This window comes from Filicampus tigris, chromosome 11, assembly GCF_054856515.1.
Source record: "Filicampus tigris isolate MCC_2025a chromosome 11, RoL_Ftig_1.0, whole genome shotgun sequence".
Classification (NCBI taxonomy): domain Eukaryota; kingdom Metazoa; phylum Chordata; class Actinopteri; order Syngnathiformes; family Syngnathidae; genus Filicampus; species Filicampus tigris.
The window spans coordinates 7,461,920-7,484,441 of record NC_141227.1 but is presented as its reverse complement, the minus strand read 5'-3'; the positions used below and the strand labels follow the sequence as shown (position 1 = coordinate 7,484,441).

Here is a 22,522-nt window from a genome sequence, read left to right as displayed (position 1 = left end):
AGCAAGCAGAAGAAGAAAAGTCGAGTTCCAAAAATGGAAAAAAAGTTCAACCAAGGAAAATCGATCGCAACGACCACGGGGTTCTGCGACTCTGCACGCGGTGTGGTTTGGACTAGGTGGGGCTACCCGTTTCAGGCGCCCAGACACTGGTCGTGCGTGCGGGCGCGTCGGCTTTTTGCCGGACGCACACTGTGATTCCCGTTTTGAGGGAAGGGGTGCAACGTTTTGGGGATGCAGCCGCGCTGTGCTGGCTAGGTGGTGGGGCTAGAGCCGTGATGACCAACAAAAATTGGGTTGAATTGGAAAAGCCATGCGTCGGTCTTCCCTTGGCTCCGGCAGGTCGCTCCAAAGGCTGGGTGCTGGCACTTCAAAAGGGCTAAATATGTGTATTCAAGGTCTGGCGGAGGTCAACATTGATTTGTTTCTGGTGAGAGCAGGACTGCCCTTTGTCACCGATTCTGTTCATAACCTTTATGGACAGAATTTCTTTGTGCAGCCAAGGCGTTGAAGGGGTATGGTGGCCTCAGTATTGCAGCTCAGTTCTTTGTCGGATGATGTGGTACAGTTTCTTCATTAACTAACTCTCACTGGAGCGGTTCGCAGTCGAGTGTGAAGCATCCATCCATCCATTATCGACACCGCTTATCCTCACAAGGGTCGCGGGGCATGCTGGAGCCTATCCCAGCTGTCTTCGGGCGGTAGGCGGGGGACACCCTGAATTGGTTGCCAGCAAATAGCAGGGCACACAGAGACAAACATCTGCACTCACAATCACACCTAGGGCAATTTAGAGAGTCCAATCAACTTACCATGCATGTTTTTGGAATGTGGGAGGAAACCGGAGTACCCGGAGAAAACCCACGCGGGCACGGGGAGAACATGCAAACTCCACACAGGGTGGCCGGAGCCGGGATCGAACCCACGACCTCTGAACTGTGAGGCACAGCAATGGATCTGAGCTTTGTCATCCCATACTTGCCATATGTATTCATCGACAAACAACAAATGTATTATCAGAGCTGGGCAGTCCGTCCCTGGGCCGGACCGGTCGGACCCTCCGGCCCGGCCGGATGCCCATTTTTGGGGCGGAGGGGTGGAGGGTGACACATTTTTAAAAACGGCTGGACTAAGCATGGCCGGAAGTGGATTTTAGTCCGGCCCACTAATCGGCCCTCATGCGTGTGACGTGCTCGCGAGGCGGCCACATTTCATCTCAGCCTACTCGGTGAAAGGCTTCTTTTTAGGCTTCTTTCAAAAACAAATTGTGTCCGGGAGGAAAATCGAGCTGCGCGCAGCACTCAAGTATGACACTAGCACATCATGCACTTCCCTACTTCCGGAAATACGCCATAGCAAACCTGCTGCGTGGTGGTTTGCTGGCATGCTTTTATTTTGAAGGCAGGGAAGTGTGAAGGAGGGGAGTGTGGAAAATAGGTAACTTGTTGCTTGCAGACTTGTCTGTTGGACCCAAATAATTATACAATACGACAAAACCAACCCCATGGCTCGCAATGGAAGTAAGTACACGCAGCTGGGTTGTTGTGTCTTTCGGGGCGGGGGCCGACAATGTTTACGAATATGGCCGGGGGGTCGCGGCCGGAAGGGTAAAAAAGGGTCAAGTGTCCATCTCTGTGTATTATCCCTTATCCAAATGTTCCAATGAAGTTAATCACTTGAAATGAATCCATTTGAAAACTTGTCTACTGACATGCTCACCACATCAGAGTGATTGTTTCAAATGAGATAACTTCTTAGAATGAGCAACTGTCCCTAACTATTGTGATGATTTGGAACAGAGACTGAGCAAATACTCGACACAAATTCCCTCCCACAAAAGCTTCTTCCAAAGGGACTCTTAAATAGATGGTCTAAATTAAATTGCTATGAGAGGGACTTTAAGTTTTTGTTGAAATGATCTCAGACTGAAATATTTTCTCTTGTAAAAAAAAAAAAAAAAACAAGTAGAAGAGCATTTGCTGACCTTACTCCCTCTTATTAATTATAATGACAGCATCCAGAGATCACTAAGAGCAGAATGAGCTTACTTAAATGCTCACATCAGTTGGCTTTCGTTTTTTCTCGCTTGCAACTCACAGCCTGAATTCTTTTAACCTCCATATAGAGAATACCCATAATGGTCTTGAAAGCGCCTGCTCCCTGCTCAACAAACCAGTTAATTATTCATGAGCCTTGGTGCAAGAGAGAAAGTTAATTTTCTGCAATCATTAGAGGGGTGTTCTGTGTGGGTCCAACTGAAGAAGAGAGACAATATACAACTGCAAGCTCAATTGTCAATCTTTAAACACTTTAGTTGTTAGCTGGAGAAAGAACATCTTACCTGACATAGTTGATTAATTAACACATTCAAAGCAATATAATCAACATTTGCACATATTTGTTATATTCCAACAGCAAACAGCAGACTGTGTGAAACTGAAAAATTAATTGGTAAAAATCTACTTCTTAGTAATAGCAACATAAGTCAATGATGGCAGATTAAATTACAATAAGTGAGAAGAGAGGTGTTCTTCAGGGTGTTTCCAGGGGTGTTGAAGTTGGGGGAAAAGTTGGGAAGGGTTACCAGTGCTTGGCAGTGGGAGGTCCTAGCCTTTCTTTTTTTTTTTTTAAATTTTGAAAAGTTTTCTTTAATTTAAATTTGTCAGTGTAAAAACAACAACATCATAATTATTCAGTTAAAATAAAGTTTGCGGAGAAAGTGGCAGCTATAAATAGGCGAGTGTGTCACAGATGCTGCTAGTCTGTGTGTCACTGCCTGAGGTGAACTGGAGAGCGTTCTTCATTCACCCTGATGTTAAATTAGCATTTTGTTTACTAGAGTGTGTCGATAAGAGCTCAATTGTACCGACTAATACATATCCTTTTGACACCAGGTACATGTTAATTTGTTTTGTTGCTGTATTTTGTTAATTCGACTTAATTGCCAGTTCACTGTCAGTTGCGTCACGGTCAAGTGTGTCCCGGAACACTTCAGGAACACTCAGGAAGTAAACAAATCCAAACCAGTCATGTCCCACGTTGATCATTTTATGAAAAAAAAAAAACAATGTCAAGGAGTCAAGGAGGGTTGAACTTCACAATAATAACTCCAGTGTATTCAACAAAAAAAGCAAGGCTCAAAATAAGTTTTGGAATGTTTAGGACCAATTCTTTTTCTGGTTAGTCACGGGTTTTTTCATGTTTTTATTAGTCCAACCGGCTAATGTGGGCCGACTCATAATGTACGACAACCGTTCAGTCAAAAAAGTGCAACGACTCTCCTCTTCGTCCTCCTCGCTTGCATCTCCTCCGATCCAGCGAGCCGCGCGATGCATTCATTAACCCCGGAAACAACACAACTCCGCAAAACATAAATTCGACCACAACACAGATAACCCAATTTGTTACACTAGTTCTGTAATATATTCCTTTTCTAAGCTTGCCACCCCCCTGGCTGTTGCGTTTACTAAATAAAAAATAAAATTACATAACGAACATTACCGCTACCTTTGTGAGATTCGCCCTGCGGTTGTCTACGTGCCGACTGAAGACGTCACGTCACTGTTTTGTGGCTTTCAAAATTGGATTGTGGTGAAAAGTTATTCGGAGTAAAACACGTTTTATTAAGAAATACTTCACATTATGTATATTCCATACAATCTTGCAGCGTGAGTGAACCACAAAATTGTTGCCAGTTTGGCAGGAGAAACGCAAACTTCCCGCTGATTTTGTTTCATAAGATAGGCAGCGGCTTCTTCTCAGGTGGAAGCGACGTATGAGATGCCTCGCAAAAGTAACAGTAATGTACTTTATTTTATTTTTTATTTAGTAACTCAGCCTATCCCAACTGTCTTCGGGCAGTAGGCGGGGGACACCCTGAATTGGTTGCCAGCCAATCGCAGGTCACACAGAGACAAACAAACATCCACACTCACAATCACACCTCTGGCAATATCCACACAGGGAGGCCGGAGCTGGGATCGAACCCACGACCTCAGAGGCAGACATGTTAACCAGTCGACCACCGTGCCGCCCTATATATATATATATATATATATATATGTTATTTACTGGTACCTTTTAAGTATTATACTGCATTTATTTATTTTTGGGCAGGAAAGCCACTGTAGCATATGGCACAATTTGGACATTTAATTCAGTGATACTTTCATGTCTACCCAGTGTACAGGTGTCAAACTCAAGGCCCGAGGGCCGGATGCGGTGCACCATAACACCTTATGTGGGCCTTTAAATAACATCGAGTGGGCTTCATATTTCATGCTAAAAAGATTTATTCTTTTATCCCCTTTTTTATTTTTATTAATAATCTATTTGTTTCAATTTTGTTCATTTGAATTTTTTATTAACAATTACAAGCATTTTTCTTCAAACTCTTTTTTAACATAAAGTGAACAGTAGTTGAATACTTCATATTTGTGCGCCACAAATCACGAGGACTTCTGATTTCAAAATTAATTCACTGTTAACAATATATGTCACAAACAATTGCCAGGGAAATCTGGTCTATGCACAACCTACTTTAGGCAAAACATGCAAGAGCACTTCCTCCTCGCACAGGTGAATGGCCAAAGGCACCATTGCATGGCAACCGTGGGACCTAGAAAGATCTATGATGACGTAGCTGTTCCGAGTACATTCATCATCATATTTGTGTCAATAAAAGATATCCATGTATTTAACATTTGTCCAAAGACACAAACCAAAAAGTATATCTTTACGTTTTTTTTGGTGTTTTTTTTAAGTGTGTGTGTGGCGGCTGGCAGCAGGGCTGTGTTTCGTGTGGGGGGGGAAGTTCAGGAAGTTTTAGTATGAGGGCCCACAATTTGTTGCTATGGCCTGCCCCTGGGTGTAACCGTATCACCATTAAAATGTTACTTTTTCTTTTTTTGCAAGCATAAATAGCAATAAATGCTTGTTCAATTCAGACACCATAGAATGCTATTAACCATCACAAACGTTGAATGTTTTGTTCCAATAATCATTGAACTCAAAACATCAGGCTTTTTTTCACTTCTCTCATCGTTATTGCTGGCCATTCATTACATCGGGGCAGCCAAACCCACTAAACAATTTTCATTTGCAAATGTTTGCTCGTCCACAGGCGCAGATAGCAATAAGATTTGCATATTTTGAATTGGGGCCCCAATGTTTCTGATGAGGAATTCATTATTTACTGGACTTCTGCCTGTTTTACAGGCTGATTAGAAATCCAGGGAAGGTTGTATAATAACAACAACATTAAAGCCAATATAGCTGTTTTATAAGCAGCCATGTTTTATGACTCTTCTCCTAATTGCTGGTGTGATTAGTGAGGTGCATGTGCCCTTCTGGTTTCTGTCTCTGGTGTTCGACCTGAGGTCCTGCCGAGTTGAAGACAAGAGAACAGCATATGTGAAGCTGATCGTTGAAGGAGGATACGTGTGTTATCCACATCCCACTTTCTCTGCCCTTCACAGACTTTTTTTCTCCTGTCATCCAAAGAAATTTACTTTTGAAGCAATCACTGTGCCTTATCCCCCACTAATGAAGAATAAGAATGAGCGTGAATAATAGAAGGTGTGCAATAAACAACAAAATATTATCTGATTTGCATTGGGCATTTTATTAAAGTTTGCTGGTCTATCAATCGCCATCCATCTTCAGCCTGGGTACCCATCCGCCATCCGTCTATCCGTCTAGTTTTCAAGCCAGACCAAATTGTAATCGGTCAGTCCATCTATTATCTTAACCGCGGTTCCTTTATCGCTTCCGTCGGTAAACGTCTCCGGTCCATCTGTCCGTCTATCCCCAAAAAATAAACACGTCATAGCGGAACAGATTGTGCACTATCATGCAGACTTTATTAGTGTGTCCATGTCATTCAGCCCAAAGAACTTTACAAAGCCTCACATGCACTTATTTAATCTTCAACTTAAAATGCCAAAAAGTTTACAAGTTTAAAATGGCTTACTTTAAGCAGGATCCAGCTCTGGATTGAGGCCAAGGGTAGAATCCAATGCAAGTCGGTTATTGCACCTCTTGGTGCCGTACATGTGAAAAAAATAAATAAAATAAATTATATATATGAATTATTGACAAAAATAGATCCTTTGGTCAAAAATGGCTGCAACCGTACAGTTAATTAGCCTTCATGAGCATGTTAACTGGAGTACTCCTCAGTAAATAGTTTCTCATCACTGCCACACTGCATGAAACTATTGTGATTCCTAACTTGAAGCATAGAGACACATCTGAACCCAAAAAGAATAACACCCGGAAAGCGGCTTGATTAGAGCTGCGAAGGCAAACCATTTACACATTTTCTTCTGTAGACAATGTCAGGTCCTTGGCGGATGTTACACTTCTAAGGTTCAGAATAGCCCGAGAATGTCTCCTGGAAGACGTGTATTAGTGTTTAAAAAGCTGCACCTTTTAACTGCATGCAGACATTGTAAAACACATTCAGTGGGAATCAGGTCACTGTTTGATTTCACCATTCACATAATGCCCTGCAGTTTGTCCCAAATTGCAGAAACTAATTGTTTTGCTTTGCCACAGCCCAATTGTGTTTCCTAGCATAGACAGTTTAGAAAAAACGTTAGGTTCATGTTCAAAAGTTCATGTCAAATCCCGGCTGCGAGTTTCTAAACGGTAGCAGAGGGCTCTTGAAGTGCATTTCTGTATGTACTATGATCAATACTTGATGAGTGTAGTTGATACCCAATTGATACTTGATATAATATCGATATATTGATACCAAGGATCAGATAAACCAATGACTATTTCAAAGTCTTGCGCTGATCAGCTTTCCAGTGTTTCCCTCTGTCTCCTTTTCTGTCGTGCTTTGATGTGTCAGTGGAGACCGTCGGGGATCGGGCAGGCAGCCATGTCCATCTGCCCCATCCATCAAGCATTGGGCTGGGTGGCACACAGAGTGTGATGGGTAACAGAGAAGTGGCAGATGTTTTGCAGGAACTCGTATGTGTTCAAACCCACGAGGGACGTCATTATGAGGAGGACAGAGAAACATGTAGCTGATTAGCAGCTTATTAAGTCAAGGACACTGACTCACAGTAACACACAGTGCTTCATTTTGCTCTGGAATGTTGATGGGTTGCTAATGCTTGTTGCTAAAGCAGCAGCAAGGACTACATATGCACTCCCCTATAAAAGTATTGGAAAAGTGAGGCCAATTTCTTCATGGTGTACATTGAAAACTTTTGGATTTGACATCAAATGAGAGATATGAGACAAGAGATCAACATTTCAGCTTTTATTTCCAAGAAGAAGATATAGCACCTTTTTTTTCCTTGTTTTAATCCCCAGATTTTTCATCTGAGAAAAAGTATTCAATCTCGTGGAATGTTGATGGGTTGCTAATGCTTGTTGCTAAAGCAGCAGCAAGGACTACATGTGCACTCCCCTATAAAAGTATTGGAAAAGTAAGGCCAATTTCTTCATGGTGTACATTGAAAACATTTGGATTTGACATCAAATGAGAGGTATGAGACAAGAGATCAACATTTCAGTTTTTATTTCCAAGAAGAAGATATAGCATCTTTTTTTCCCCTCTTTTAATCCCCAGATTTTTCATCTGAGAAAAAGTATTCAACCTTGTGGAATGTTGATGGGTTGCTAATGCTTGTTGCTAAAGCAGCAGCAAGGACTACATGTGCACTCCCCTATAAAAGTATTGGAAAAGTAAGGCCAATTTCTTCATGGTGTACATTGAAAACATTTGGATTTGACATCAAATGAGAGGTATGAGACAAGAGATCAACATTTCAGTTTTTCTGAAATTTCAGTTCAACTTCCTGTAAGACACTTCCGGTTTTGCTATTTGCTACAAGGGGTTTGTTTCACGGAGCATTTGCTTCTTTCCAGAGCTGGGCACTTGACTCTTTTTTGCCCGTCCGGCCGCGACCCTCCACCCTTGACATGGGTACCCTTCCGGCCGCGACCCCACGGCCATATTCGTAAACAGTGTCGGCCCCTGACTCTGTTCTGACCTACGCACCCCCCCCCAAAAAAAAATGTGCACGATGCCCCCGCGGGAGAGATGCTAACAGAAGAGGTTTATTTAAAGACAATTAGCTGACTAACTTACTATTCAAACCCGCTGCGGACACGCTTCAAACGCGGCACTTGCTCACGTACTTACCTATGTAGTGTATGGACCTACTTTTCCAGGCGTAGTTATTCGCCCTGTGTTTCCTCAGTGCACCGCGACGTGCGTGGCATGATATAATTTCAAGTGTTATCAGTGATTCAACTCGTCTGTCAATGAATGCCGTTTACACAATAAAAAGAAGCTGAGCTACGAGACTTCTCCAAGTTATTAAGTTGTGAAAGACACAACAACCCAGCTGCGTATACTTACTTCCATTGCGAGCCATGGGGTTGGTTTTGTTGTATTATATAATTATTTGGGTCCAACAGACAAATCTGCAAGCAACAAGTGACCTATTTTCCACACTCCCCTCCTTCACACTTCTCTGCCATCAAAATAAAAGCATGCCAGCAAACCACTACACAGCAGGTTTGCTACGGCGTATTTCCGGAAGTAGGGAATTGCATGATGTGTCAGTGTCATACTTGAGTGCTGCGCGCAGCTTGATTTTCCTCCCGGACACAATTTGTTTTGAAAGAAGCCTAAATAGAAGCCTTTCACAGAGTAGGCTGAGATGAAATTTGGCCGCCTCGCGACACACGTCACACGCATGAGGGCCGATTAGTGGGCTGGACTAAAATCCACTGCCGGCCATGCTTAGTCCAGCCATTTTTTTAAATTTGTCACCCCCCTACCCCACTGCCCCAAAAATGGGCATCCGGCCGGGCCGTAGGGTCCGACCGGCCCCGGGACGGACTGCCCAGCTCTGCTCCTTTCACGTTGTGGACAAAGAGCACTGCGCTGCAACACTGCTTTGAAGTGCTTTGAACTTTGTGCTTATAAGTTTGCATTGCAAACAACCACTAGAGATAATTTCGACCCGTGCCAAGTGTCACAAGAACATCAGGTATGCTTTTTATGTATGTGGAATACATAGCACTTTAGTATTCATCAACCTCTGTTTATTAGAACTGATTGTTGCAATATTTTGGATTTTATAGACAGTACGCCTTTTTGCCAGTAAGATGTTGTGAGCGCCTCAGGAGAGGTAGGCGTTATACTCATGAAATTCAAAATATAAAAAAAAAGTCCCCAAAAGACAGGGTGGGTCATGAGGTGGTATCACAGCCCACGAAACAAAGGCCGTCAGGCGGTCGCCCCGGAGGCCCGAAGAGCGGAACCTGAAGGGGCCAATCAGGCGGTCGTCCTGGAGGCCTGAAAAGCGACAGCAGGGCACTTGCCGCCACGACGGGACTGGAAAGTGGCCGCTGCGCTGGCGCCACCACGACGGGACTGGAAGGCGGCAGCAGGGATCTCGCCACCACGACGGGACTGGAAGGCGGACGCTGCGCTGGTGTCGCCAGAACAGAGGGCGGCCGCAGGTCGGGCGCCGCCGGGACAGGAACGGAGGGCGCCCGCAGGCCGGGCACCGCCGGAACAGGAACTGAAAGCGGCCGCAGGCCGGGCGCGGCCGGAACAGGAACTGAAAGCGACCTCAGGCTGGGCACAGCCGGAACAGGAACAGAAAGCGTCCGCAGGCTGGGCGCCACCGGAACAGGAACAGAAGGCGGGTCTCGCGCTGCCGGAACGTGAACAGGCTCAGGTGGAGGTCACGGGGCTTGCACCACCAGAACGGGAACAGGCTCGGGTGGAGCCCGCGGGGCTCACGCCACCAGAACGGGAACAGGCTTCGGTGATGGCTGTGGCACTCGTGCCGCCGGAACGGGAACAGGCTTCAGTGGCGACAGCGCGGCTTGCATCACCAAAAAGGGAAAGAGGTTGGGTGGCGGCCGCAAGGCTCGCGCCACCGGAACGGGACTAGGTCCAGGTGGCGGGAGCAGGGCTCGCGCCGCCCGAACGGAAACAGGCTCAGGTGGAGGCTGCGGGGCTCGCGCCGCCAGGATGGGAACAGGCTCGGGTGACGGCTGTGGCTGGAGGAGGGGAGACTATCTTGCAGACATTAAGTTGTGTTCAAGTGTCCAAAAATGCTCCTTCATGGATGCAATGGTCACAGTGTTAAGGACCAGCATCTCATCATGAAAGCAAAAGGTAGGTGGTGATGCCTGTCCTGCTGGGTCCATATTGGGGTTGGTTCGTTCTGTCATGGTATCATGGAGGACGGACCCAAACGCAGGAGGCAAAATGGTGAGCAATGTATTTAATTTAAAACGAGGCACACCTGGACAAGACACAGAGGATAGGAGGAAGCTGGTTGGCTAACACAAGGGACCGGGATGACAAGCACAGGGGGACTCAATAACTTAACAAGAAACAGACAAAGGAACACAAGGGAAAACATTAAACTACAGTCAAAAACCAAACTCAAAACACAGACCATGACAGATTGATTGCAATTTTGATGACATGGATTGACGTCCCATTCGTGTGGTTCCCATGCAGTGAGACATTTTAGGTTTGGCTGGCTCCTACGTTTGAAGCTAAATAACAACCACTTTTAACAAAACGCGACCAAATGTATTACTCAGAGCCTCAGAGCTTTTGACAGTTGACTGTCAGAGACTGTCAGAGGCTCAGAGCTTTTGAGATTGCTCATTACCTCACATCTGATGTGACAGAGTTCAGAAAGTAGTTAAACATGTGACTCTACCTTGTCACTGGCCTAATTTTTATGTCATCCTCCTACTCTGCTACATTAGCAGGTCTCAGGATTGAACTGTTTTCTTTTCTAAGATCCAACACACTTGTTGCAGCTTAGAAGAGAAAACAGTTCAATCCTGATTCCTGCTGATGTTCCCACATTTTAAAGTCTGTACCTTTCGAAAGAAAGTGGAATCGCGCAGTTTCCATGTCAGCAAAACACCAGTTTCGGTTCTAACTTGAAATCGCGCATCTAATTCACGCAAAGGCTCATGGGGCGTAGGAATAAGGTGGATAAACTCAGTGTCAGATTTGTGTTTTGCCTGCGAAGACTACATTTAGAGGCATAACCAACATGAAAACGGGGAGAAATAGATGCCTTACAATTTCAAAGATAATTTGCTTTGTAGCAAGTAGTAATTACTGTTTAATATGTGATTCAAGGTGATGCAGACGTGCAGTTTTAGGACCTACAAAAATAAAATAGTCTAGCGTTTCGTAAACTCAGTTTACTCTGTGGGTGTCAACTACTTCCACGGTCTCAGAACTTGTGCTATACCCTACATTAGGGTCAGTAAAAAAAATATTAAATTATGAGTGCATTGCAATACTGAATTGCAAACTGAATCGAATTGAATGGCTGTGTTCAAATGCAAGGATGTTTGACCATACAGTTCGTGGAAAAGCAGTAATTTACGACGATCGTACAAACACCCAAAGTATGATCTGCAAACCAACACGAAAACATGTCAGAAGTCGCGACTGGCTGGCAACCAGTTCAGGGTGTACCCCGCCTACTGCACGATGACAGCTGGGATAGGCTCCAGCGCACTCGCGACTCTTCTGAGGATAAGCGGTATAGATAATGGATGGATGGATACTCTGGAACTAGATTACTGCATATTACAATGCACATTGTCATGGGATCTGAAAGTGCAACATGTTTTTACAACTGACAAAGTATTCACAGTCACCATGGCAATGTGAGAGAGAGAATGTGAGATTTTCTTTATCAGGCGAAAATACTTTGTAACTGCTATTTCCTTGGCTAAAGAGGCTATGATGTTGCTTACTGCTTTACAGCATTTCCACAAACATACATTTTTCAAATTTGTCACCTTTTTTACGAAACAATGTATAAACCATATACAGGTAGTAGTGTGAAATTTGGTACTGATGGGAAATAAATTGACCTGAACGGAGGTCTTTGCTCGGCTGAGCACCATTCCAGCGCAGGTAACCCAATATCACCTCAATATCACCAGATTCTTTAAAATTAACATCTGCTCTGTTTTTAACCCTCCCTTAAATGCACCAAAAGCAGTAAACAACATTTTTGCATTGTCAAGGACAGTTTTCCTATGTAAAAACAAGTCTGAGATAAATAAGACTCATGGTCACACAGTTATGCTAAGTAAATAAATAAGCAGCTTGCAAAGGTGATGTGAGGATTTCTGAACGTGAATAGTGCACCAAAGGAAAGACTTTAGTCCTGAGTCGCGAGAATGGCTCAATTCGAAATATTGAAAATCTCATCTGTTTTCCCCTATAGCTGGATGCCCTCAATTGTCCTGTCTTTCCTCTGAACAATAGGCCCCGCCATGCATTGTAGTAGAAGTGGATTTACTGCAAATCACATCAGCCATGTTTTTTTCCCCCAATTTTTCTTCCACTCCTCCATACAGCTTCAGCCTGTTATCACCTACGAGTTCAGTATTGTATAACGTGCCGCACCATAAATTACAATGATATGTCTGCCTGTTATTTGATTTGAGTTGTCAGACCAATAAATGGGCCTGAGGTTATAAGCAAGGCAAACACTAAAGGATGTGTGTGCCGCTTAATGTGCCTCAAGATGATTTCACTGCATTATAAATGTTCCACTCCACAACTGTTTTTTTTTTTCTGAAAACAAACAACCAAAAGTTATTCCTCTAAATATTTTGTGTGCATGATGAATTGAGATAAGCATATAAAAAGCAAATATTTATCAACTGACAGAGTAGCAAGCGGTTTGGAGAGGCAGCGCTTTTAGGATAATGGATTTATATTACAGCTGAAGTCTTATTTTTCTCATTATGGACATAACTTTTACTGCTGCCCAAAAATATAAAACAAAACAAAAAAATCATCTAAGGCTGACAGGACCGGAAACACGGAAAGTCAGATCACTATAGAAGTACAGTAACACCCTTTGATTTCAAGTGATACATTTTTCATCAATGCAATCACACCTTCAGACATCACACACAACCTTGCAAAGTACTGAAAGATCCTGTCTGGATGTCTCATCTTGATTTAGGACAAAGTAGAACCAGAAATGCAAGCGGGAAACATATTTAAAATAACAGTTTTGATACTTTGTGTCGTATTGCGTGTGGAACAATGCAGTCGATGGTAGGGATAGGAAGAATTACTGCTATTCTTGATTACGGATAAAATATGTCAATAAACGTAAGATGACAGACAAGTCACATCGTTCTCACACTTAATATTGTGTTACATGTTTATTTTTTTTATTGTGGAACAGCAGAGTATTGAATAGACTAGCGATTCATTTCTTCAAATAGCATCACAATCAATAAAAAACATGGCAAGACAGCTTTATTTATGTAGCACAATTCATACACAATATAATACAATGGGCAGAGCTGGGCATTTTATAAGAAATGGAAAAATATAGTATCCGTCTATGGGTCTGTCCACCTCTAATTATAAATGGCCATTGGTCAGAGTCAGAATCACAGGGTAAACGTTCATACACTGTGTAATTGGCAACTACAACATTTTATTCTGCATTTACCAATAATTTGATTCTAATACTTGTGTTTAAGATTGTTGAATTTGTAATTACTGTCAATTATCAAATCTTAGGGTTTCGCAAGTCTCAGACAAATATTTTGTGACAAACACAGAAATGGATTAAGTCTAATCTTTGACTCAGAATTTTAGTTGCAGGTTACTGTATCACATAGGGTGTTGCTTTATTCCCATTTTAAATGCATTGTTGGCAGATGCACATCTTAATGATGAGTGGTTATCAAGTCTACATCAATTCTCAAAGAAACAGTGTGACATTTTACAATACCAGAGAAGATGCATCCATAGTATATGTGCTAGCTCATCACTCTGCAGAATCTATAGGGCTGGGCCTAGCCACTCTTGAGAGGAAACTGATTTTTAACTCATGTATCCACAATCTTGTTCTTCAGTTAACTCTAGTGAAACTTGTGACCTTAGCTGAAGGCAGGTCAATAGTGACCAGAAAATTAAGAGCTTTGTCTTTTAGGTCCGCACGCTCTCCCTCCTACAAAAGACGTCTGTCGATTTGCGTTCCATTTCCTGCCATTTGGGAATAAAGCCAGACATACTTCTCCTTTTGAGGTAGGACTTCAACCCAGAGGCTCCAAGCTACCCTTTACTTGGATATGGAGGTGCTGCTCCTCATCCCCAGAGCTTCACACTCATCTGTGAACCAACCTAGCAAATTATTAGGGCCACGTAACTGGCAAATTTCAGAAATTAGATCCTCAGGCCACCAAACTGGAGTTTTTTTTACACATTAAATTCACATTTGGTCCATGAAGATAGCAGACAGAACCAGTGACAATTTAGTGGCGGAGCTAGACTTTTAACCTTGGCGGGGCCATGGCTATCTCAGGGGGTCTGCAAAACAACAACAAAACAAATCTACAAACACAAATTACTTTTCAGAAAATGCTGATAAACATATAAATATAAAATGCATATATAAATCATTATATGTTCTCTATGAAATATGGGGGGAAATGTGGGGGGGAAAAAAAATCAGAGAATAATCGGAAAATACCCAAAAATCAATTATCTGGCCTGGCACCTGGAGGGGGGAGGGGTCCAAGCTTTTTTCATTTTTTTTCATTTTCATATTTTCAGGGTGGCACCCTTGGAGGAATCCAATGTCCATGTGGAAGGGGTTCAATGTGAATTATGCAAATTAAAATCTAAATGGTATTTTTCATAACTAAGCATCAATGGCTGGAATAGGACACAAAGCTATTTTTTAAAATGGATTCAACCCCTATGCCCTCCTCAGATGTATTACTCTCTGGACATTTTTCCAGTACAAAATACATTCACAAACACATACAAAAATTTTATTGTTCAACATATATAATGTTTCTGCTTTTTTCATTAATTATTTAAACCATTTAAAACATTCATTCTTTTGAGGGACCTGATGCGTGAGTAGTAAGAGAGGTGTGTCAGTAAAAACGTGGCATTTACAGCAAAACATGTTATAGATATAGAGCACAGTGTAGAGCCATACGTTACCTCCAGAACTTCATAATGTAATATTAAATATTATATGACGACTGATGGGAGCACGCAGTGTTGGTTCACTGAGGTGAATATAACAGGGTTTCGTTGAGCGGAACGGAGGAGGGGCTTCTCGTCCGCCGACATAAAAAAAAGTTTGATCATCGCTAGTCAATCTGGTGACCTGTGGTTTTGTTGGCTGTTAAATCTCAATTCATATTCTCCAAGCATGCTACTTTTTTAGGTCGCCTGGTCGCTAAAGGAAAGAGGTTGTGTTATATACCTTTGGCGAGTCCTGACAGACTCCAGCGGCTGAATGATTGTCCCATATTGTGTTTATTTCATCAATCACCACACTCTGTCTGTTCTTTTACTTTATTTGACAGTGTCTGCTTGTGCTGTGAATGTGTCATCCCCCGTCTTTTTCTGCACCTCGTTACTGCGTACTTACCTCACCTAGTCACGTTCATCCCATTTCTTCTAGTTTACCTTTCTCACTATCTGTACTCCCAACCCCTCATGTCTCTTGTGCTTCCCAACCTCTGTGGTGGCAGTCTGATGAGGCAAGGTCCCATCCTCAGCAGCTGCAGGCCCGCGTGCCAGCTCCTCAGCAATGGCAGAACTCCGTCCTTGTGCCTTGGCAGTGCCAGGCCCCCTTCCTGGTGCCTTGGCAACTGCAGACTCCCATGCCGGCTCCTCGGCAGTGCCAGGATCCCTTCCCGGCGCCTCAGCAAATGCAGGCCCCCGTCCCGGCTCCTCTGCACCACCAGGCTTCAACCCTGCTCTGGCGGCGCAAGGCCTTCGGCTGTCCTCTGACTCTGCCCCGGCGGCGCAAGCTCTGCGGCTTCCCTCCGATTCTGCTACGTCGGTGCAAGGCCTTCGGCTGCCCTCTGACTCTACTATGGTGGTGCAAGCTCTGCGGCCTCCTTCGGATTCTGCTACGGCGGTGCAAGCTCTGCAGCTGCACTTGAACTCTGCTACGGCGGCACAAGTTCTGTGGCCTCCCTCCGATTTGCTAGGGTGGCGCAAGGCCTGAGGCTGCTCGTACGCCCTGTGTGGCCCTCGGACTGGCCCCGTCAAGAACCTCTCTTCTGGCCTTCACCACGTCCACCAGATTGGCTCCGACAACAATCTCTCATCTGGCCTCCGGGTGACCCACCTGACTGACCCCTTCAAGATCCTCTTGTCTGGCCTTCGGGACGGCCACTGGATTGGCCCCGCCAAGAACCTCTCGTCCGGCCTCTGGGTCGCCCACCAGACTGGTCCTACCAAGACCCTCTCGTCTGGCCTCCTGGACACCCACCGGACTGGTTCTGGCCTTCTGCGTTCTATTGTTGATTTTGTTTTCCTCGTGATTCTTTAATATGTGTCTGTCCCTTTAGGTTATTGTGTCCACCTGTGTCCACCTGTGCGCATTTACCAGACACTTGCAGTTACCAGACACCTGAGTTACTCAATCAGCTCCCTCTAACACTTGGTGTCTTGTCCAGGTGTTCCTCGTTTCATCAGTTTCTATGTAGTTCCTTTCTTTCCTTCAGTCTTTGTTGGTTCATTGTTTTTGTCGCCTGTTTGTTTGCTGTCTTAGCCCAAATCGAGTAGGTTTTGTCCACCTGTGCTCGTTTACCCGGTCCTTAGTGTTACCCAGTCAGCTACCTCTATACACCTTGTGTCTTGTCCAGTGTCTCGTCTGTTTGTTAGGGCTGTCAATGGATTAAAAACATTGAGGGATTAATTAATTATGATCTGTAATTAATTGATATAATTAATCTTTGTTAATCTCACTTAAAAATCGCTGAGAAAAGCCCCAAAGCCCCCCGTCGTCTGTATGCATGTATCTGTATTTATGGTGTATATCTTTTTTTTTTAATTACCCAGTCATTTGTCACCTTGAGGAACTGTTTTTCACATTTACCAGCCAAGTCCTGGTTTCTGTTTTCACAACAATCAGTGCAAAATGATTTGAAGTTCCACTCACCATCAATAGTGTCCAGTCACCCCCCAATAACCGTGGTTGCGAGTTGAGATCCAGTGATCTGCGGTAATTTGTCCGAATACACCACCGTAACATCAAGCTTGTTTTTCTTTTCACCGTCATACATCTTGCTGATTATAGTCATCACCTGCACTGTGTTTTGTATGATGGGTCATTGGACGCTGTTTGAAACACCTCAGTTAAATCCCTTGTCTTTAACTATGTTGATCGGCCGACAGTTCATTGCTATTCACTTGGCAAGGACATTTCGTCAGCCCGTTGGTCGCAAACTTGCTCATATGCGGGCTGTTCTCGAGTTTAGTTTGGCAAATAACGTTGCAATGGCTCGCTGCATTAGCGTTTTCGTTGCTATCATTAGCTGTGGCGGATGGTTACTTTGCTTTAGGCTTGAACTGCTTCTTTCGTAAGCAAAATCCTTCTTACATCCATCCATCCATCCCTCCATTATCGATACCACTTAATCCTAACGAGGGTCGCGGGGTTGCTGGAGCCTATCCCAGCTGTCTTCAGGCAGTAGGCGGGGTACACCCTGAACTGGTTGCCAGCCAATCGCAGCGCACACAGAGAAAAACAAACATACACACTCACAATCACACCTCGGGGCAATTTAGAGTGTTCAATTAACCAACCATGCATGTTTTGGGAATGTGGGAGGAATCTGGAGTACCCTGAGAAAACCCATGTAGGCACGGGGAGAACATGCAAACTCCACACAGGAAGACCGCAGCCAGAATCGAACCCATGACCTCTGAACTCTGAGACGGACATGCTAACCAGTCAACCACCGTGCCGCCCGTCCGTCCTTCTAACAAAGAAGGCATATCACTCTGCTGTCAGGGTGTTTTTTTCATTTTCCATTCATCAGACCAACAATTCTCACATGGTCCTCCACTTCACGTCTTATCTCTGCTCCTGAACTTGCCCTCCCTAAACCCAGTTGAAGACACATTTCTTTTCTCTGGCTTTTGATCAGACCCGAATTTTTCGGTGTGTGTGTGTGGGTGTGTGTGTGTGTGTGTGTGTGTGTGTATATATATATATATATATATATATATATATATATATATATATATATATATATATATATATATATATATATATATATATATATATATATATATATATATATATATATATATATGTGTGTGTGTGTATATATATCCATCCATCCCTTATCTATACTGCTTATCCTAACAAGGGTCGCAGGCGTGCTGGAGCCTATCCCAGCTGTCTTCGGGGAGTAGGCGGAGGACCCCCTCTATTGGTTGCCAGCCAATCGCAGGGCACACAGAGACAAACAAACATCCACACTCACAATCACACCTAATTGCCAGGGGCAATTTACAGTGTCCAATCAACTTACCATGCATGAGGAAACCGGAGTACCCGGAGAAAACTCACGCAGGCACGGGGAGAACATGCAAACTTCACACAGGGAGTTGGAGCAGGGATCGAACTCACGACCTCTGAACTGTGAGGCTGACGTGCTAACCAGTCGACCACCGTGCCGCCGTGTATATATACATATATATATATATATTTCTTTTTGAGCTTGCGATAAGTCAGGAGGAAAAAACCTTGAATATATGTATATATGAACAGGAGGTACTCGAGAGCTTCACTGTACCTGTTTGTAATCACACCTCTTTGCCTCATGGCCAACCTGTCCTTTGCATTATCTGTAACAAGCTAGGAGGGTGGACTTGCAATTCTCTTTTGGCTGACAACTTGTTGTTCCCAGTTGCTTTATGCCTGCCTTCAGCTGACAGCTTTGCTTCCCGTTCTTTTGGCTTTTCCTCACATCCTTTCTGCACATGTCAGGTCCAGTTTAGCACTTGAAGGCAGGATGTGTCAAAATCACAGCTCATTCTCTCTCCACAGGCAGTCCCGCTCCCAAGGTGAGTCAGAGCTCGTCAGCACTATAGAGACATAACCCCTCATCACATGGCATTGGTAGACAGCCAGCTGTTAATAACCTAGTCGTGTTTTCATCTCATCTGCAGTAGCACAAGTATTTACAACAAAGTGTGAGGAGAAGGAAAGTATGCAAGGTGTGAATGAGCTTAATGGTCTAAGTGGGACATGTACTTGTGACATGCAGCGATTATGACACAACACACACGAAATACAAAACAAAAACTAGGTGAATAAATACTGTATATATAACTGATATTTCCCATATGCTATGGAGATCATTACAAATAAGATTGATGGGTTTACGGTCAGGGCTTCCACACGCAAGTCATCTAACCATGCTTTTATGGACATTGCTTTGAATGCTCAACAGGACTCGAAAAGGGCTTTCTGTGAACTAAGAAAGAATGCTGTTAAATGTAATGGAACTTTCAAAGCAGGGTTGGGCAACTCTGGTCCTTGAGGGCCATTATCCTGCATCTTTTAGATGGTCCCCTCCTCAAACACACCTGATTCAAATGATCAGGATCGCTATCAGGCTTCTGCAGAGCTTCATGATGATCTGGTAAATAAAATGGTACAACAAACGTGAATCCGGGTAAAAAACAAAAAACGTTATAATATGGTCACTAACACTCCAACATGTAGCAGACAGCACAGAATGTGAAGTGTGCATGCAAGCAACACAAAAACTGGGGTGTTGTAGATATAACAATAAACGTGAAGACACATTTTTATTTAACTATTTTCAGGGTTCAAACTCTTTTCTTGAAATTATTTTCCAGGACTTTTCTGGAATTTTACCACTATTTCATATGTTAAAGTATAGTAGAATCAATGATCAATTGTCAGTTATCGCAACGTACACTAATAAATCCCACCCCCAAAAGTGTTATATTGTACAATTGTACCTCATATATATAGATTTTTTTAACCAGATTGCTCCAATGTTACTAAATACCATACCAAATTGGCTCAAAGAACCAAACGGCCTCCTGCAAATGCAAATCGAATCTCATCATTCACTAACAAAGAGACGTTCAAAGGGTTTGCAAATGTCACAACACTAATATAAGATCTCTCTTGGATGTATAATCTAAATCACCTACATTGCTAAGCAAATCGAGATGGAATACAGATGCTTCAGTCCGGGCACATACAGTACACTGTATTTCATTAGAGCTGAATCCTTAACGTTTCTCTCACTCACATATCTCCTGTTTTTGCTGTTGGACAATGGAGCAAGTATGAAATACTGAGTGAAATGTAACCCAGTAAGACTACCTGTTACCCGTTGCTATCTCAAAGCCGCCGTCATGTTCTCTGTGGCTCTACTGAAACCAGACATGTATTTAATCTCAGAGTACAAAAGTGTTGGCACGCCCACTACAGATCTCTGTCACTCAATAGAGGAGACACAGAATGGGAGAAAAACCTCACATTCGATATACAGCGCAACAGCTACACTAATGAAATGAAAGTCGCCAAGTCTGGCGCTCCTTTCGAGAAAATACATCTTTGCTTGCATCTGAAAAGTTTGTGCAACAAAGTTATATAGGAACAATAGGCAGCAGAACTGTTCTAAGGGAACATGCAATTTGATTGGTTGGCAGCATCACATAGGATGCTGTGCCAGGTAGAAGCAGAGATGAAGAAGAAAAGCACAGGTCAATGTTGCGCATTTGAGGCAGCGGTAAACAGACATACAGGACATGTCTGTTGAACCTGTTTGCGTTCAACAAAAAGGTATAGAGAATCAGAGGGAGCAAAAACAATTTCCGGGACAACTCAGGACATTCCAGGACATTTTACTTTCTTCTCCTTTTCCACAAAAAAAAATTGGTCAGTTATTCTCCAGGTTTTACGGGACACGTGAAAACCCTGATATTAGCGGTGTCCTACTGAAATGTGCCAACATAACAAGGCACCACAGTACTAATACAAAGTCCAGGAATAACTAACCATAACGCGAAATCAAGATCCGCTCATCGCGTATTGTGCAGAGTGGGCTTCGTATGTGATTAAAACCTGTCGCTGTAAATCCATATTTTAAATAGGTGTTCTGCTTTTGTCTGTGAAATGCACCTTTCGCCTTTCTTGTCTCATCACTGGGCCTTTTCCCTGTTGTAAAGAAACGTTTCCCGCCTGCCTGTGGGTTTAGTGCAGTATTAGCATTACATGGACAAGTCCTGACATGCGTCAGAAGACCGTCATAGACAGATGTAACAGAGAGAATCCGGTTACTTTTCAAAATAAAATATTTCTTATCCATCCATCATCCAAACCACTTATCCTCACAAGGGTCACGGGCGTGCTGTAGCCTATCCCAGCTGTCTTCGGGCATTAGGCGGGGGACACCCTGAATTTGTTGCCAGCCAATCGCAGGGCACACACAAATGAACAAACATTAACATTCACACTCACAATCACACCTAGGGGCAATTTAGAGTGTCCAATTAACCTACCATGCATATTTTTGAGATGTGGAAGGATGTTGGAGTACCCGGAGAAAACCTATGTATTATGTGGTAATGCAAAAAAAATGTAGAGCCATCATGATTTTTGTTTTATTTTCTGCATGTGGCCAAATGCATTTGACAAACATTATTTCCTGCTTTGTTTTGAATCCAGCTGGTACAGCATATGTTTGTGGGTATCTGGTTTCACAAATTCCTATGCATTTCTGGCCATGCCACTGACTTTGTAATTGTTTCTCTCCTTGGTAGAGTGAGTTCCTGACAGCTAGGAGCGAAGAGGACATTTTTGCTCATCTGGGTCTTGAGTACATTGAGCCTTGGCAGAGAAATGCGTAGGCATCCACTCCTCCTTGGATCTGTGACACTCGACGTCGCAGTTTGTCCCATCTGCTTTCATGTCTCACTTTTGATTGTTATACAGTAGTTTATTGATGATCCTATTAGTTGTTTTTTGGTTTAAATGCTTGTGTATGATTCATAATGTTGTTCATTCACTTTCACCAGGAAGCGAGTAAACACTCCCATTCATTCAACGTTTGCTTGTCTTAGTGTTGTAATGACACATACAATACAAAGGCGTTTGCATGCCTTCGAGGGAGACCGAAAGAAGCACAGAGGGAGGGAGTAGGCAGAAAGAGAAAGTGAGGTTGGGGGAGACAGGAAACAATGAAAAAGAGGGGCGAGGGCTTGTCGAGAAAAATGTTGCAATCACTCTCTCGGCAGGAAAGTGCTCAGCGTGAAGCAGAAGAAGGTCTTGTGGGAATTGAGTGGCGGGTAATGAGCTTCAGATAAAGAGCCTTCTATGTAGCCATTTAGCCTCCAATTCAGTCTGCGTCCACTGCAGATCATTTAGCTGGCATTCGATTATCCAAAGACTTCCTTCTCTCCTAAGCCAGTGAAACATCTCAATCACACGTTAGACCAAAATTAGTGTCAATCGGCTACAGTGGTAATCCAGAACGAACGTACTGTACATGTGAGGTGGTCGAACTTATTAACCACATTGGATATTGAATGCAACAGTGTTTTCTGCTTTTGTTAAGATAATTATTTCTGTAATGTTCTTCTTTATTAATTATCTATCTATCTATCTGTCTATCTGTCTATCTATCTATTACATACTATAGCTTTGTGTTG

The 22,522-nt window shown here is 43.4% G+C and overlaps 1 protein-coding gene across 1 annotated transcript in view; it reads left to right on the top strand.

Annotated features, from left to right (window-relative positions):
• dntt (deoxynucleotidyltransferase, terminal) overlaps nucleotides 1-22,012 on the top strand; it is an 81,121-nt gene extending 59,109 nt beyond the window's left edge. Inside the window, exon 11 of the mRNA XM_086045154.1 lies at nucleotides 21,635-22,012. Within this exon, the coding sequence (XP_085901280.1) occupies nucleotides 21,635-21,721 (87 nt within the window). The 3' untranslated portion in view covers nucleotides 21,722-22,012. The remainder of the gene's footprint in view (nucleotides 1-21,634) is intronic.
• Nucleotides 22,013-22,522: the final 510 nt, after the last annotated feature.